Consider the following 15,230-nt stretch of genomic DNA (forward strand, 5'->3'; position numbering starts at 1 on the left):
TAATCAGCTTTTCTGCTCAAATAAAGTCATTATGTTTCTATAAATGGCTGCACACTGCTTGCTTTAGGGTGATTGCTTCGAATCGACCATCATGCATGCGTGTGTGTCCTCCCGAGGATGCGACTGATGGATGCGATTGCTGCGGTCCAAGAGTAACGCCTTGTCGCTATCATTACTGCTCATCCCTCACAAACTGAGACAGAGGAGGAGAGAGGAGGGCGGTTATCGCTCATCACAATTTGGTTTTTGTTGCATTCAGCATGAACCAACATACCGGTAGGACATTTCGAGCTGTTTGCATTGCTATATCTGCAACTAAACGCACCACACGCCTTGTTTCTTGATCGAAAACTGTAGATTATTGAGGTTGCATTGCACAGAAGTTGACCCTACGCGTCATAATCATGGAGTGGTCATGCATTCCGCAAGACACGTTTTCCTCTATACTGTTTTATTGTTTGTTTTTTAATTAGCAAATGTAATCACTAGCCTATCATTTACAGGGTGAAATTGATCATGTTCAGGTTTAAGACAGATTCTCTTGTGATGTCTTGGATCTTGTGCTGTTTGTGTGCGTGATGCTCCAGCATATTAATGCGGTAGGCTAATCATCTTCTAGTGAAAAAAAAACCGGTGTTCTTCATGTATTCTCCTCCTCGCAGTCCATGGGCTCAGAGCGGGTGGAGATGCGTAAGAGGCAGATGCAGGTTCATCAGGAAGCAGCTGCCAGTGTCCTCCAAGCGCGCCACAGAATGGGAAACACCCCCACAAACGCCTCAAACGCCTGCTGCTTCTGCTGGTGCTGCTGCTGTAGCTGCTCCTGGTAATGACACTCCACTGCTTCCCACACAGCACGGCTGGAGATGGCAGATATGTGGTGCAAGGCATGGGGGGAAATAAGGGCCTAGTTACTGTATTCTGTGTAGCCTTTAAATATCTATGTTTACTCCACACACACATTTACTGAAAGATAACTGGACACCTTTTGTGTTGAAAATATTCTTCATTTGCTGCCATTACCTAGTTTAAAACCTCTTCAGAAAGTATAGGCCTACAAATACCTCTCCTGATTCAGATTACGCAGTTGCATTACCATATTTCTAAGATGTAAGCCCTGTTTAAGAGGCCTTTAAGTCTAGAGACAAAACGATCAATCAATTAATCGAGAAAATAATCTGCAGATTAATCTATAATTAAAAAAGAATCATAATTTACAGCCCTAGTCACAGCACTACGAAGTAACAGTTAAGTCAGTGTTACTTCAGTAGAGACTTTTCAATTGGATGTAGCTTTTTTAGATATTAAAATACAGTACACTATGTAAAAACAGTATGCATAATAATGTCAGTTTAGGGTGTAATTTAATACAATCATATAAATGCATTGATTTTAACATATGCATTAGCTTGTGCATAAATGTTTTTACATATAATACACAAAAGTAACAGCTCAAATCCTTTATGTCGCCGTCCTCCCACCCATTCAACAACACCACAGCCCACAGACCATCATTGCAGAAAAACAGGAACACAGTGGTCCTGTGACCCACACCGGATCTCATTGGGTGGAGGCCTCAGGGGTTTTAATCTGTTTTGGACTCATCAACCATTAACTTGTGCTTCCTCAGAGGACAGCCAACCGGTTGTGTGTAGAACACGGCCATCTTAATTCACTCCACTGGGGATGAGTAATACGTTTTTCTCTACATCTTTATCAATTCCATCCGATTGTTACACAGTTACAACTGCCACATTCCCAGATGGGATGGCTCACCTGAGCCAATTAGTCTCCAGCCAGCTGCTACATCAGGTGTTGGAAAACATTTTAATTACGCAGAAGTTATTCCCACAGGATGGACAGTTGACACACTTTACTATTTATGCAAATATTCCCAACAGATCATCCTGAATCTACTGTAGGTGTTCTGTTATTTCACATGTGGAACAACCAACATACAGTGCCTCAAATATGGTATAACAGGCCTACAGAAAATCTATGGGTAGTTGTAACAAACGGAACATACCGTTTACATATGTATTACGCTAGTCACTTCCAGTTAAAGGAATAGTTCGACAGTTTGAAAGCTTATTTGCTTTCTTGCCAAGTAATTCTTGCTGGCAAACTCTAGGTGATGACGACTCTAGAAAGCCCCGCCAAGAAATAGTCTGGCATATTACCCCCTGTAAAACGTGTACATTTTTACATGGATTAAACAAATAAGATAAGACGTGTTAATTACTAAGCTTAAGAGGTGCTGGTAGGTATCTTTTGCTATCTTTAGACAGAGCCAGGCTAGCTGTTTCCCAGTTTCCAGTGTTTAGTTTATGCTAAGCTAACCATCTTCTGCCTGTAGCTTCATGTTTAACGGCAGATATGAGATTGGAATCAATCTTCTCATCTAACTAACTGTTTCCAAAAATGTCAAACTATTCCTTTAAGGAAAATCTTACTAATACATTTGGCAATCATATTTTAAACTATTGTGCGTCAAACATGGCGGCAACAGTTTGGGTTTCCTGTTTCAATCTGACAATGACCCTAAGTGCAAAGTGGGATCCATTAAAAAAGGATTTTGGTGCTGAAGAACTTCACTGGTCTGTGCAGAGCCCCAACCTCAACCCCATCCAACATCTTTAGGATGAACTGAAAGACCGACTGTGAGCCAAGCCTCACTGTAGCTCATGTGGCTGAATAGGAGCAAATCCCTGCAGCCAGGTCCCAAAACCTTATGGAAAGCTTTTTTTTTTTTTAAGTTTTCCATTAAAAAAAGAGTTGAGGCTGTTATATGAGTGGGGTTAATGTTCGGGTGTCCACATACTTTGTACCACGCAGTGTAGTCTCACATTGTCAGACCTTTCCCCACAGCGCTGCGGAGGAGGGTCTGGCTAGTCCACACAGCTTTCCGGGATTGGAAAAAAAAAAAGGTGCACTGGTTTATTGGCATTTCTTTAAACCAATCGTCTTGGGCAGTGCTAAGCGCCGGACGGAGCCACGGTGCCGCTGCAAAATAGCCTCGGGAAGGAACTTGTTTTGGTGGAACGTGTACGTTCAAAAGTTGTTTTTAGTCATGTAACAGAAAACCCTAATTGGACAGATAGTCTAGCTAGCTGTCTGGATTTACCCTGCAGAGATCTGAGGAGCAGTTAACCATAGTCCTCAGAAATCTACCGGAGTTTAAAATTACAACACAAAGAAAGTGGAAGGAAACGGAAATATGGCCAAAAAGAGTGACATCCGGCGGAATTTCCGGTGGCACCAGAGCAATCCCGTAAGTGGAACGATGTGGATATAGACCACTCGTAGTGTATTTAGAGCTACTGCTGTTTGACAGGTTTGATTTCACACATTATTTTTAGTAATGAAGGCGACATTAAAAAGGACTCTAGTTATTTAAAATTCTCGGCTGATCAAAACTGGATGACAAGCTATTTATGATCAAAGCTAAACCGGTCTCATTGTGTTTTTTTTCTTCCAGTTTGACTGTTAGGAGTGAGGACGAGATAATACAGAGGTCCACTTTTGAGCACAGAGCAGAGGGAACTACTAATTGTGAAGAAAGGTAATAGTTAAACTCTGTCACCCTTCCATGTGCCATTACTGAGAGAACTGCTGTAAATGACAGTGAACCAATACATCTATAATTCTTTTATCTTTAAGCCTGAAGCCTACTCTGGATGACGCTCGCTCCTGGCCCATGTCGTTTGAAAAGGTAATGAAAAGTGCAGCGGGTCGTGGCTGCTTCAGGCAGTTCCTGCGGACGGAGTTCAGTGAGGAGAACATGATGTTCTGGCTCGCCTGCGAGGAGCTCAAAAAGGAAACCAATAAGACTGTGGTGGAGGAGAAAGTCCGACAAATATACGAGGACTTCATTTCAATCCTTTCCCCTAAAGAGGTGAGCCACTGAGGCAAGATGTGCTGTATGATGTTATGACTACAATGATTAAGTGCGGAAATTATGAGAAGAATAATAAGTTAGTCGATCAACCGAATCTAATTATAATCAATTAATCATTTAAGTCATTTATCAAGGAAACTTATTTTCTGGTTTCAGGTGAGGACTTGGCTGCTTTTTTCTGTTTTATATCATTGAATCTTTGGGTTTTTAACTGTTGGACAAAATAAGTATATTTAAAGACATTATTTCAGGCGATGGGAACTACGATGGCTGTTTTGGGGTTTTATTTGACAATCTTACAAACAAAACATCAATTGATCATGAAAATAACAATTTAGGGCTGCAACCTATGGTCATTTCCATCCTAAATTATTTGTTTAAATATTCATTACTTATTTGAATTAATCTGTAAATTATTTGAATCAATTAATCAATTTGTGTCAATTACAAATTGATTAATCGCAACATCTTGCAATAGGCTATTGCTTATATTGTCTGACAAACAATTCAAAACCCCAAAATATTAGGAATAATTTGACATTTTGGGAAATGCGCTCATTTGCTGAAAAGATTGATATTACTGTCACATCTGTGCACTAAGTATGATGCTCGGGGCCAGTAGTCAATTAGCTTAGCTTAGCATAAAGACTGGGAGAATGGAGAAACAGCGTACCAGCACCTCTTAAGTTAAATTGTTACAGCAGGTAACTCTCCGTAAATGTTCTTTTGCACTGTACACATACATTTTTGTTGCCGTTAATATACAGGTGATTTTTTTGGAATAGGCTACACATTCAAAAACTGCTGCTCAAAACAAGCTTGTACAGTATGCATCTCCGTAGAGTTAAAAAAAAAAGCATTTTTAAATATTCTGGCTGGGAGGCGGCCGGCATAAATTGAGCGTGTATATACCCTTTAATTTTCTGTCAGATTAATCAACATATCATGTTAGCGCTATACGGTGTGTTGACATGTAGGAGAGCTTCAATCTTTTACCTGCTCATCTTCTCCAGGTCAGTTTGGACTCTCGTGTTCGAGAAGTGATAAACCGCAACATGCTGGAGCCGACCTCGCACACGTTTGACGACGCTCAGCAGCAAATCTACACGCTGATGCAGAGAGACTCGTACCCCCGCTTCATAAACTCGTCTGAGTATGCAGATCTGCTGAAGAGCCTGGAGGAGCCTCCCCCCGAGCCATAGACCTTCCAGTGCCACACACCTAGCTTTTCTAAATGGCGCATGCGTCCCATCCGAAAGAGTTTTGTGTTCCTGTTGGAGTCGTGCTATTTAGAGAAAGACAGACAGGAAAATGAACACTACTTAAAACCGGTCTTTATCCAGCTGTTAACTGCTGTTTATTCACCCATGATTAGCTTACCAAAACACTTGGAACAAACAAGAACAAATGTTTGGTCTAGCATCAGTTACTTGTTCGAAAACATATCTATATTTTTATATATTCCCTAGCGCTTGACCTTGCACTTTTCTACCTTATTTAATGAGGGAACGCATGCATCTGTGAGCACTGCATTTGTATTTAGGTATATTGTGGGCCTTAATGCATACCCAGTTCTTGTAGAAACTAATAGGTTTTATTTAACAGCAATTTAAGAAGAAGGAAAGTGCCTTGGAATAAGATCTTCTACACTAGCACCGTTGGTCTAACATGAATGGTGCGACAATTACTTCATATGTTGGTGCTTTCAGCTCTTCTCAAAGATCAAAGTTTTTACAACTCAATGAGCTGATGACACCTGGAAATAGATTTTGTCTGTGTTTCAATACTGTGATATTAGTCATATTATATTTAATTTAAACAAAACGGGGGGAAACTGAATATATGACCAGGACCACTGATATACTTGTGTATTTAAAACATGGAATTTGTGTGAAATAGCTATTTGAATTCTCACAAATGAAATAAAGCACAATCGTATGTTGTTTTTGCTGTTGTGTGTCGTCAACATGATGGATATGTGGATTGCATATTAAGCTGTTACACCTTTTTTTCATGTGCTTTGTTTGAAAATGATTTAAAAGAAGAGATTAAAAAAAAGGAAATTCTTACCATTAGAATTAACTAGTCTTCTATAGGACATCAAAAATACTAAATAGTCTCCATGACGTGTCACAAAAGCCCAGGTTGATGTCTTTAAGTCGGTCGTTTTGTCTGACAACAAATCCAAAACCGCCAAATACTATATTTACATTAATTTAAAAGAGAAAGAAAATCTGAAATACTCCAATTTAAAAAGCTGGAAACAACAAATGTGTGTTTTTGCTAGATAAAATGCCTTAATTAGTAACTAGAAACAAGTTATTAGTTAATTTATCAACTAATAACTTGTTTCAGCACTACTACACATAGGCTCCATTAATAAAAAAAGAGCATTTAAGTGGCCGGGTTGGTTCAGTGGGTAGAGCAGGCGCACATATACTGAGTGGTTTATGCCTCGACGCAGAGGTCCAGGGTTCGAATCCGACCTGTGACGATTTCCTGCATGTCTTCCCCCCCCCTCTCTCTCCCCTAGCTGTCCTGTCAAATTAAAAGCGGAAAAAGCCCCCAAAAAAAAATAAAATAAATAAGAGCATTTAGCAATAGGCCATTTATTGTGAGATAGTAGGTATTAGACTATAAAGTATAGCCCTAGTTATTCCAATACATACGTTTCCAGCAGGTAATGGCTTGTCTCAATGGCAAATAGCTTTACAATCAAGCAACTAAGGTTACTCTAACACTGAGGGTTGTGCGTGGCTCCAGGTCAGAATACAGCATTGTTTATCGTTATGCCTCTCCCAGGTTAACAAAGAGCCCCAGTCCTGTCCGGCTCTATGAGTAGCAGCGTGGTTTTATTGTCAAGTAAGTTAGTGGCTCCTGGATTCCACACTCGCTAGAATCAAGCCCAAAGGACTCTGATGGTGCTGTGCGGGTGTGCGGCTCCTCCCGAGTTCATTCATTGCTGATGGGGGGAAGCTGCTTCTCTATGAATCGTTTGACATCCACCATTTCCTGCACAGATACATATATATATATATATATATATATATATATATATATATATATATATATATATATATATATATATATATATATATATATATATATATATATATTTTCTAATACAGAATGCAACTTCAGCTCCAGAGTCAAAGGTGACTTTCTCCACACTGACCTCTGGACAGGCGCTGTGAGGTAGACCCCGATACGACTTGAAGGTGATGTTAGCTGGATTTATGAGGCTTTTCATCTTCTCTGCTGTCTGGCTGCCAAACATAAAGGGCACCAGGGGGTCAGCATCCCCGTGGCATTGTAGGACATGCATGTCCTTGTTAGCACTGTTGGCAGACGCCTGAGAATAGAAGAGATTAGGATTACTATTATCTGATTATGACAGATTATGACTTGGCTATGGGATATTCCTTAACTGTAATTAATTTAAAGGAATAGCTTACAACAAAATGAACATTGGGGGCATTTTACCTGCATATTTGAGCAATTAAAAGACGTGTGGAACTACATTAAAGGGGTCCTATTCTGCTTATTTTCTGTCATATATGTTACATATTTATATATATTATAATTATATAATGTTACAATGTCAGATGTTCATATTAAACGTTAGCCTGATCTCCTGATCTCGCGAGCTCCAGTTTTCCACTCGCAGATCAGTCTGGCATCTTGAGATAGAGAATATTTGGAGCCGTTCGCCAAACAACCGACCAATCAGCGTTAGTTTTGAGGCAGGTTTAGGTGTGACGCAACAAGAAGCGACTGTTTAGTCTAAACAGCATGGCGGCTTCCACGGATGAGATGAGCGTAGATATCGCGCAAGTTTTATCCAAATTAGAAAGTATTCCTTCATTGAAAGAAGAGTAAAAAACGGCACTGGAGGCTTTTCTCCGAGGAAAAGATGTTTTTGCTCTTCTCCCGACTGGTTTCGGCAAGAGTTTGATATATCGTTGATCTGATTGGTTGATTTGGCCCATCTATCACCAACATAGGTGGTGATAGACAGATGGTTTATCCAATCAGCTAACCAGTATTTTCGCCCCTTCCCAAAAGTTCTCCAACGGAAAGTTCCCGGATGGATATGCTGAGCAAATGCGAAGCAATCCATCTGGCGGAGTCAGGTTAATTAAACGTGGCCAAAGCTTTAAATAATGGAGGTAAACGTATGTGAAAGTAATCCCTAAGAGCAAAAACTTTAGAGTTCAGACCATTCTGAACTCTCTGCTTAAAACAGTTTGTACTACTCATGGCTCGAACGGACGTCAGTTTGTGCCCGATTTCTTTATATGGTCATCCACTTAAGGAAAGTTACTTCAGTGTTTACATTTCATATACTGCTACATGAACATGATAAAGTCATGGAAACCTGTAATCTTGGCTGCCCATGTTGTTAGTTTCTCCTGAATTTCGGGTCACATTCCTGCTGAAATGTTTGTATTTACTGAACCACTGAATAATTTACATTTAGAAGACTGAAAACCTACATTAAATAAATCTTTGTCTACCTGAGGGAAGGAGTTGCGGAGAGGGAGCCAGCAGCTCAGAGCGACCACTCCAGCTAGCTTCTGCTGAGTTGTCAAAGCCGTGTAGAGAGACAATGCTCCACCCTGGAAAAAATAAACCAACACTTTTGAAAAAAACATCCTTGTCCCATATCTCCCGTGGCTAACTTTAACAGAGACAAAAAGCACTGTTTTTTAAAAGTATGCAAGACTCGGCTCTTTGAGCAGTACACGTATGTGTGTGTATCTTTTGACTTTGGTTATTTACATTAGAGCTGGGCAATATATCGATATTATATCGATATCGTGATATGAGACTAGATATTGTCTTAGATTTTGGATATTGTTATATCGTAATATGGCATAAGTGTTGTCTTTTCCTGGTTTTAAAGGCTGCATTACAGTAAAGTTATGTAATTTTCTGAACTTGCCAGACTGTTCTAGCTGTTATATTATTTGCCTTTACCCACTTAGTCATTATATCCACATTACTGATGATTATTTATTAAATAAATATTTTGTGAAAGCACCAATAGTCAACACTACAATATCGTTGCGGTATCGATATCGAGGTATTTGGTCAAAAATATTGTGATACTTGATTTTCTCCATATCGCCCAGCCCTAATTTAAATACATAAGCAGTGAATCACAATGAAAACAGTGTTATGTCACACATCATCTGCGTGCTGTACATGCCACACTAACCTGTGAAAATCCACCCAGGAGAATTCTGTGCGAAGGTATTCCATTCTTCACTTCTTGGTCTATCAAGGCTTTAACTGTGGAGAAATGAAAGGAAATTCTTGCAATCAATGCTGATTTACACTTTAACAAGCTATGCAACTCAAACAAATAGAAGCACATTCTTAACAAGAGCTCAAATGAAACTGAAAGACGTACTGTTCTCTGACGCTCTTTTAATACCAGTCTCATCTTCATTTGCATCTGGGCTCAAACCATAGATATCAAACCTATACATGGGGAAAAACATGTAAGTCTCATTGTGTATGTGACTACACAAAAATGTGTTAAAATACTGTGACACTTACCAAGAAGGCATCGACATTCTCATGTTCAAAGAAACAGGCATGGTGGGACTGTAATTAATGGAGAAAAATAATCAATTTAAAACTTATGAATGTTGCCGCGACTGCAAACAGAGTGTCAACAAGTTTATAGAGTTTTTTTTACAACCTTTAATGTGAATTATAGTGGAAGACATGACATTCCAGATTATATATGGCCTTGCAATTAGGTGCTTTGAGATACTTGCAGACGCCCTGTGAAATGGTATAGCTCCTGTGAATACCTACGCGTGTGGACAGATGTATTTCACATGTGGTATCCTGATGCCTGCGAAAGCTTCGGCCCAGCCATGTCTGTCATATTGGACACAATTAAACCAGTTTAAATACCATTTGTGTTTATGAGACACGTTATAATAATTTTGCACCAAAAGAGAGAGAAAGAAAGCTGTATTCACGTACCCTGTGTCACCAAGACCATGGAGAAATATCACCTGTAAAAAAACAACACCGGGGTAAGATATAAGCTAATACATGTCAGAAGAATTTATGTATGTCGCTGTGTAGTTATTTGAACCTACAGTTGTTTTTGCTAGCTAAATGTTAACTAGTGCTGCCTGGTTAACTCACCGCTGCAGTGGCTTTCCGGGCAGCAGGCACAATGGCAGGTAAAGGCGCTGACATGCTATTGCCGCACATACAGCGCTGAGGCAGCTGATATGTAGAGTCAAGTTAGCTCCTGTGAGCTAATAACGATATCCCCCACTGTCAATCTGTGTCGACCTTTGTCCGACTCTAGCTGTCAAACGCCAAACAGTTTAAGGACAAATGTCGACCGAAGATGGAGTTCAAGGTACAGCCGCCTCGTATTACTACCGCCAGTCGTGAATTTCTTTTTAGAAGTTGAATTTGGTGAAAAATAATACACCAACGATTCACACTACTCGCCACCTGCACTGCCACGCTTAGTAGTCCCGCCCTGTCTGCTACGTGATTGGCTGTCACAAGAGATTCTTTGCAGATGCAAAGCACTGATTGGATCGTTGAAATGTCAATGAACGCTACTTCATTAACTGTTAAATCAAATTGATAATAACAAAGCACACTTCGACGCCTCAGAACAGAAGTATAGGCAATTACATTATATAACAAGTTTGACTTTACAATATATATGATATATTCATTAAACATGTTGAATATTGCATCGTGACCTTTGACACATTTTAAGGGCCAGCATTTGTTTTTTTTATTTTTTCCGCTTACCTATTTAAAAATGTATATTATTTGCTTTTTTAACCTTATTTAATGACATCCACCAAAAATGCTTTGTCGCTCAACAGATTGTAGTACATTCAAAGATCCTCTATACTATGTTCTAAACATAGACTGTTAATGTTAATATTAATATTATTAATAATTAAGTTAATATTTACAGTCAATGGTTCTAAACCATATCTGGTACATTTTGACGGTCGTGCTTTTATTATGAAACCCGAGGTCACAAGAAGTACTTCCGCTCACCTCGGTCACGTGCCCTGTATGTCCTTGGTTTCTTTGACATGTGAGCAATAGAAACATGTCTTTCCCCAAAAAACCTGGTGGTAAAGCATTAGATATTTTGCAGAATCTTCCGCGGATAACTTTAGCAAACTTGCGGCCTGAACCAGGAGCCAGAAAAACGGTAAGTTTTAATGTTTCATCTCTATTAAAGCTATATTTTGCAGCTCATAGCTAGTAAACGTTAGCCTGTTATGTGGAGACAAATGCTAACCGTCTGCCAGTTGTTTTGATAAGATGGTAGCTACATAAGCAAGCTAGTAAAAAGACGTGCTTAATTCTCTTTAATTGTAGGAGAAACGGCGGGGCAGAGGACAGCATGGTGGCAACAGAAGCGGCCGAGGACATAAAGGAGAGCGACAGAGAGGCAACCGGCCTCGGCTGGGATTTGAAGGGGGTCAGACACCGTTTTATCTGGCCATCCCAAAATATGGCTACAATGAAGGACACAGGTAAAAGCTCGTCACTCTGTTCTCTACCTGTGCAACTAAACAGTGAGTGTTTGGCGAGGAAAATTGTTGTCACAAGTTGCACAAACTGTCAAATCTGTCTGTTCCAAAGGTTAGAACTGAGCTGGGGAAAAAGACGTTTAAGTTTGCTGCGCCCTCTACATGGAACAAGTTACAGAAAACCATGCAACTTACTGAACTGGTCTCATTGGTAGCTTTTAAGAGGATGTTGATGGACTTGGAGGCAGACACATCTGGCTGTAGATGTTTTGCCTGATGTGTTTAGGATTGTGGTTGACTTTGAAGGATTTGCTGTTTCAGTTGTTATATGTTTTTAGTGTTTTTGTGTTTGTATGTACTGTATGTGTGGTTGTACTGCTGCCTGTCTTGGCCAGGACACTCTTGGAAAAAGAGATTTTTAATCTCAATGAGTCTCTTCCTGGTTAAATAAAGGTAAAATAAAAAAAAAATAAAAAAAATAGATCATACATTACAAGGTACTTAAGATGCAAACTGAAAATAGCCTTTATGATTTCCTCCTGTTACACTTAGGCGACACAAAATAGCATCCCTCTTACAAGCATTCACAACTAGATGACTTTCCTAATATGCATGATTTAAAAACATACACGTTTAAAGACCCTGGCTTACTACTGCAGTGAGTTTCAGTCTTAAATTTGGCTATTTGTCACAGTATCTCCATCCAAACCACCAAATCCTACACATGTTGATGCACTTGCAGTAGGGAGAAAGCCATTTTCACACAAAGACCCCTAATTGTTCTCTTTCCCAAAAGAAGTTCAGATACATTTATTTAGTTTGCTGCTGTTTGGCCAATATTTCAGTCAGTGTAGTTTTTGCACAGATGACGGATGATTTTGTATTACATTTTCATTTGTTTTGTGTTGCTGCTTAGTTGAGCACGAGATTCTGGTGATCACAAATTATTTTAACCCAATAACGACAATGTTTGTGTGCTCCTCCTCAGTCGGCGTCCTCAGTATCAGCCTCTGTCATTGAAACGACTGCAGTACCTGATTGATCTGGGACGAGTCGACCCAACTCAGCCCATAGACCTGACCCAGCTAGTCAATGCCAGAGGCGTGACGATCCAGCCTCTGAAGAGGGACTATGGAGTTCAGCTCGTTGATGAGGTAATTGCTTATTGAACATGGACTTTTTCCACACCTAGCATTGATCATAAGAGACATAGAAAGTTATTTCATCTCCAGTAGTTAAAAAACACTTAACAGTTACTAAGATTTGGTTCATAGTTGGGCTTTTTTTTTTTAAGTAACATTAGAATTTGTGGAGGCTTAATGTTTTACTACAAATCCTAGGAGACTTCCTAACTCCTCCTGGCCGTGATAAGTAGGGGTGTAGAAGATGGATAGAGGGACTAGTAATTTCTCTATGTTCCACAATTTGTTTGAAGATGCTTCAGAAATGATCAGCTCAAAACACCTACCTCTACTATACTAATGTACCAGGTGTAGCTGCAGTAAATAAAATGTAAGAGCAAAATACAACGTGGCCCTATTTTTTTGCAAAAATGCAGATTTTTTTTTTTATATATCACCAGCAGAGTTCATTGTTACTGTAAATGTCTATCTTAAATAATTTCTATGAAACTACAAGGGGAATCCCTAATGCTGACAGCACATTATGGTATTGAGAGGAGAAAGAAGAAATAAACTCAGTGTGGACAGTCCATTGCTCATTGAGTCAATTATTACAATTTGGACATACAGACATTGCAATGTAAGGGGTAACATGGTCTTAAGTTTTAATTACTAATTAATAAAATCAGATATTCAGGTCACAGACCAAGCTCTTGGACAGTAGGTGGCGCCACATAACAATATTGTCATTCTGTCACAGATTAAGATGTTGTTTTTTTACCCTTTTTTTTTTTTCCTGCCCTGATTAGCCAGAAGTTCACCTTCCATGTGCTTTTCCCTGTTCCAGGGTGCTGACATTTTTGCTGCAAAAATCAACATTGAGGTTCAGAGAGCTTCTGAAGGAGCGGTAGCTGCTATTGAGAGGAACGGAGGGGTCATCACTACCGGTTTCTATGATCCTATAAGTCTTGGTAACTAATGAATGATCAGTATTATGCATTCACCCACAATATAACATCCATCCTGTGTATTTTACATAATAAACCTAAAAATATATTCCCTTTTTTCTTTGTCAGGGATTCTCATTAAACCCGTCCCGTTCTTCTTACGTGGGCAGCCCATTCCAAAGCGAATGTTACCAGGTGAGGATATGGTCCCATATTACACAGATGCTGAAAACCGGGGTTACTTGGCAGACCCAGAGAAAATCCAACAGGCCCGGCTAGCCCTGGCAAAGAAGTACGGATATATTTTGCCAGACATTTCAAAGGATGAACTGTATCACATGCTCGCCATGAGGAAGGATGTTCGACAGATCTTCTTTGGCCTCGCTCCAGGCTGGATCGTTAGCATGCCGGAAAAGAAGATTCTGAAAACCACTGATGAGAAACTTCTGAAATATTATAGCTCATAGGTGTGAGGTGAAATAAAATGTTTATGTACAGTATTTCATGGCGAAAATCAGAAAACTACTGTGTCTTGGATGTTAAAAAAGTAGATTAAAAAAAGAAGTCTTTGACGTGTATCCATTTTGTATTAAATGTGTGAAAACTGTTTAAGAATGATTTATTGTCATGAAATCTTAAACTACATTTTCAAATATATTGGTGTAGTCATGTCATTAAAAAGAAGACATTTTTGGTGTCGTAAGTTTTATACAGTGTGGTTATGACACGACTTGTACCACATTATTAAGTATTTCTTTTACTTTGAGTGGCTGACGTCTGACAGCCCCGTGTCAAAGCACAACTGGCCCGTGCAGCATGATGGAAGGAACGTGAACTATAACAGGTGAGGGGGAAACAAGGAAAATAAGATAACTCAAAGAATGAAAACAGGAAACAGATGCCTGGTGATGTGTGTTACTTGTGAAATGGGTTGCCTCAGTCCTAGAATGGGAGTTTGAAATTAGTCATAGGCAGCTGTATCCTGGTGTGGACGTTCAAAAGATCCTTCTCCATCCTCTTGGAATACAATCACAGGCAAACACATACACACAAGTTTGCCCCGTTATGCTTTAGAGACATAAAAATGCCGTTAAGAAATTTTTATGCTTTGATATCTAAGGAAATCACTGATTTAATCTTGGATGTGGTATTTATCACTTAATGATGTCACTCACCTTCCCAAAGTTCTCACTTTTAGTGAGTTTGAACGTTTACAGTCATTTTGAGATGAAAGCTAGATTGTTGTAATGCAGACTCTCATTAAGATTTTAAAATACTACTATCAACACTTTGCAATTTACACCCTGCCTGTACCAGAATATTATCGTAGGTTTTTGGCTAGATAATGGTTCCCTTGTGTTTGAACTCTCCCTACGCTCATGTTTATTTTTTGAAGTCAAATGGCACACTCTCTATAAATAACTTGGTATTTTACGCAGATATTGTCTTAAGGGACGCTGCCATAGAATTTCTGCTGGTATAAAAACACTTTATCAAAGGAAGCATATGTTTGTGTGTGTGTGTGTGTGTGTGTGTGTGTGTGTGTGTGTGACTACGAGCATTGTGTTTCTATACAAAGTCCCCTCGGCCATGTTAGTTACTGGTAGGCAGGTCTCAATCATGCAAGAATAAAAATAAAAGTTTAATAAATTAAATTAATTAAAATTAATTAAAAGAAAATACGATGCACCCAAATGTGAGTGAATTGAATTGAAGTGAA

The 15,230-nt window shown here is 39.3% G+C and overlaps 3 protein-coding genes across 3 annotated transcripts; 2 read left to right on the forward strand and 1 right to left on the reverse strand.

Moving 5' to 3' along the window:
• Window positions 1-665: 665 nt before the first annotated feature.
• Window positions 666-5,773, forward strand: LOC144537228 (regulator of G-protein signaling 20-like). The gene is made up of 4 exons (XM_078280765.1): window positions 666-823; window positions 3,476-3,559; window positions 3,658-3,892; window positions 4,909-5,773. Exons 1-4 carry the CDS (start codon window positions 666-668, stop codon window positions 5,095-5,097), a joined length of 666 nt encoding a protein of 221 aa, XP_078136891.1. The 3' UTR covers window positions 5,098-5,773.
• Window positions 5,774-6,488: 715 nt separating this feature from the next.
• On the reverse strand, window positions 6,489-10,411 carry lypla1 (lysophospholipase 1). The gene is made up of 9 exons (XM_078280763.1): window positions 10,067-10,411; window positions 9,899-9,930; window positions 9,725-9,790; window positions 9,461-9,508; window positions 9,312-9,382; window positions 9,117-9,190; window positions 8,413-8,514; window positions 7,071-7,247; window positions 6,489-6,907 (listed from the first exon to the last, which is right to left on the reverse strand). The coding sequence occupies exons 1-9, from the start codon at window positions 10,133-10,135 to the stop codon at window positions 6,848-6,850; spliced, it is 699 nt and encodes a 232-aa protein (XP_078136889.1). The 5' UTR covers window positions 10,136-10,411; the 3' UTR covers window positions 6,489-6,847.
• Window positions 10,412-10,945: 534 nt separating this feature from the next.
• mrpl15 (mitochondrial ribosomal protein L15) lies at window positions 10,946-14,117 on the forward strand. Its single transcript, XM_078281045.1, has 5 exons — window positions 10,946-11,117; window positions 11,288-11,445; window positions 12,431-12,596; window positions 13,411-13,534; window positions 13,640-14,117. The coding sequence occupies exons 1-5, from the start codon at window positions 11,013-11,015 to the stop codon at window positions 13,975-13,977; spliced, it is 891 nt and encodes a 296-aa protein (XP_078137171.1). The 5' UTR covers window positions 10,946-11,012; the 3' UTR covers window positions 13,978-14,117.
• The last annotated feature ends 1,113 nt before the right edge of the window (window positions 14,118-15,230 follow it).

This window comes from Sander vitreus, chromosome 22 (genome assembly GCF_031162955.1).
Source record: "Sander vitreus isolate 19-12246 chromosome 22, sanVit1, whole genome shotgun sequence".
Lineage (NCBI taxonomy): Eukaryota > Metazoa > Chordata > Actinopteri > Perciformes > Percidae > Sander > Sander vitreus.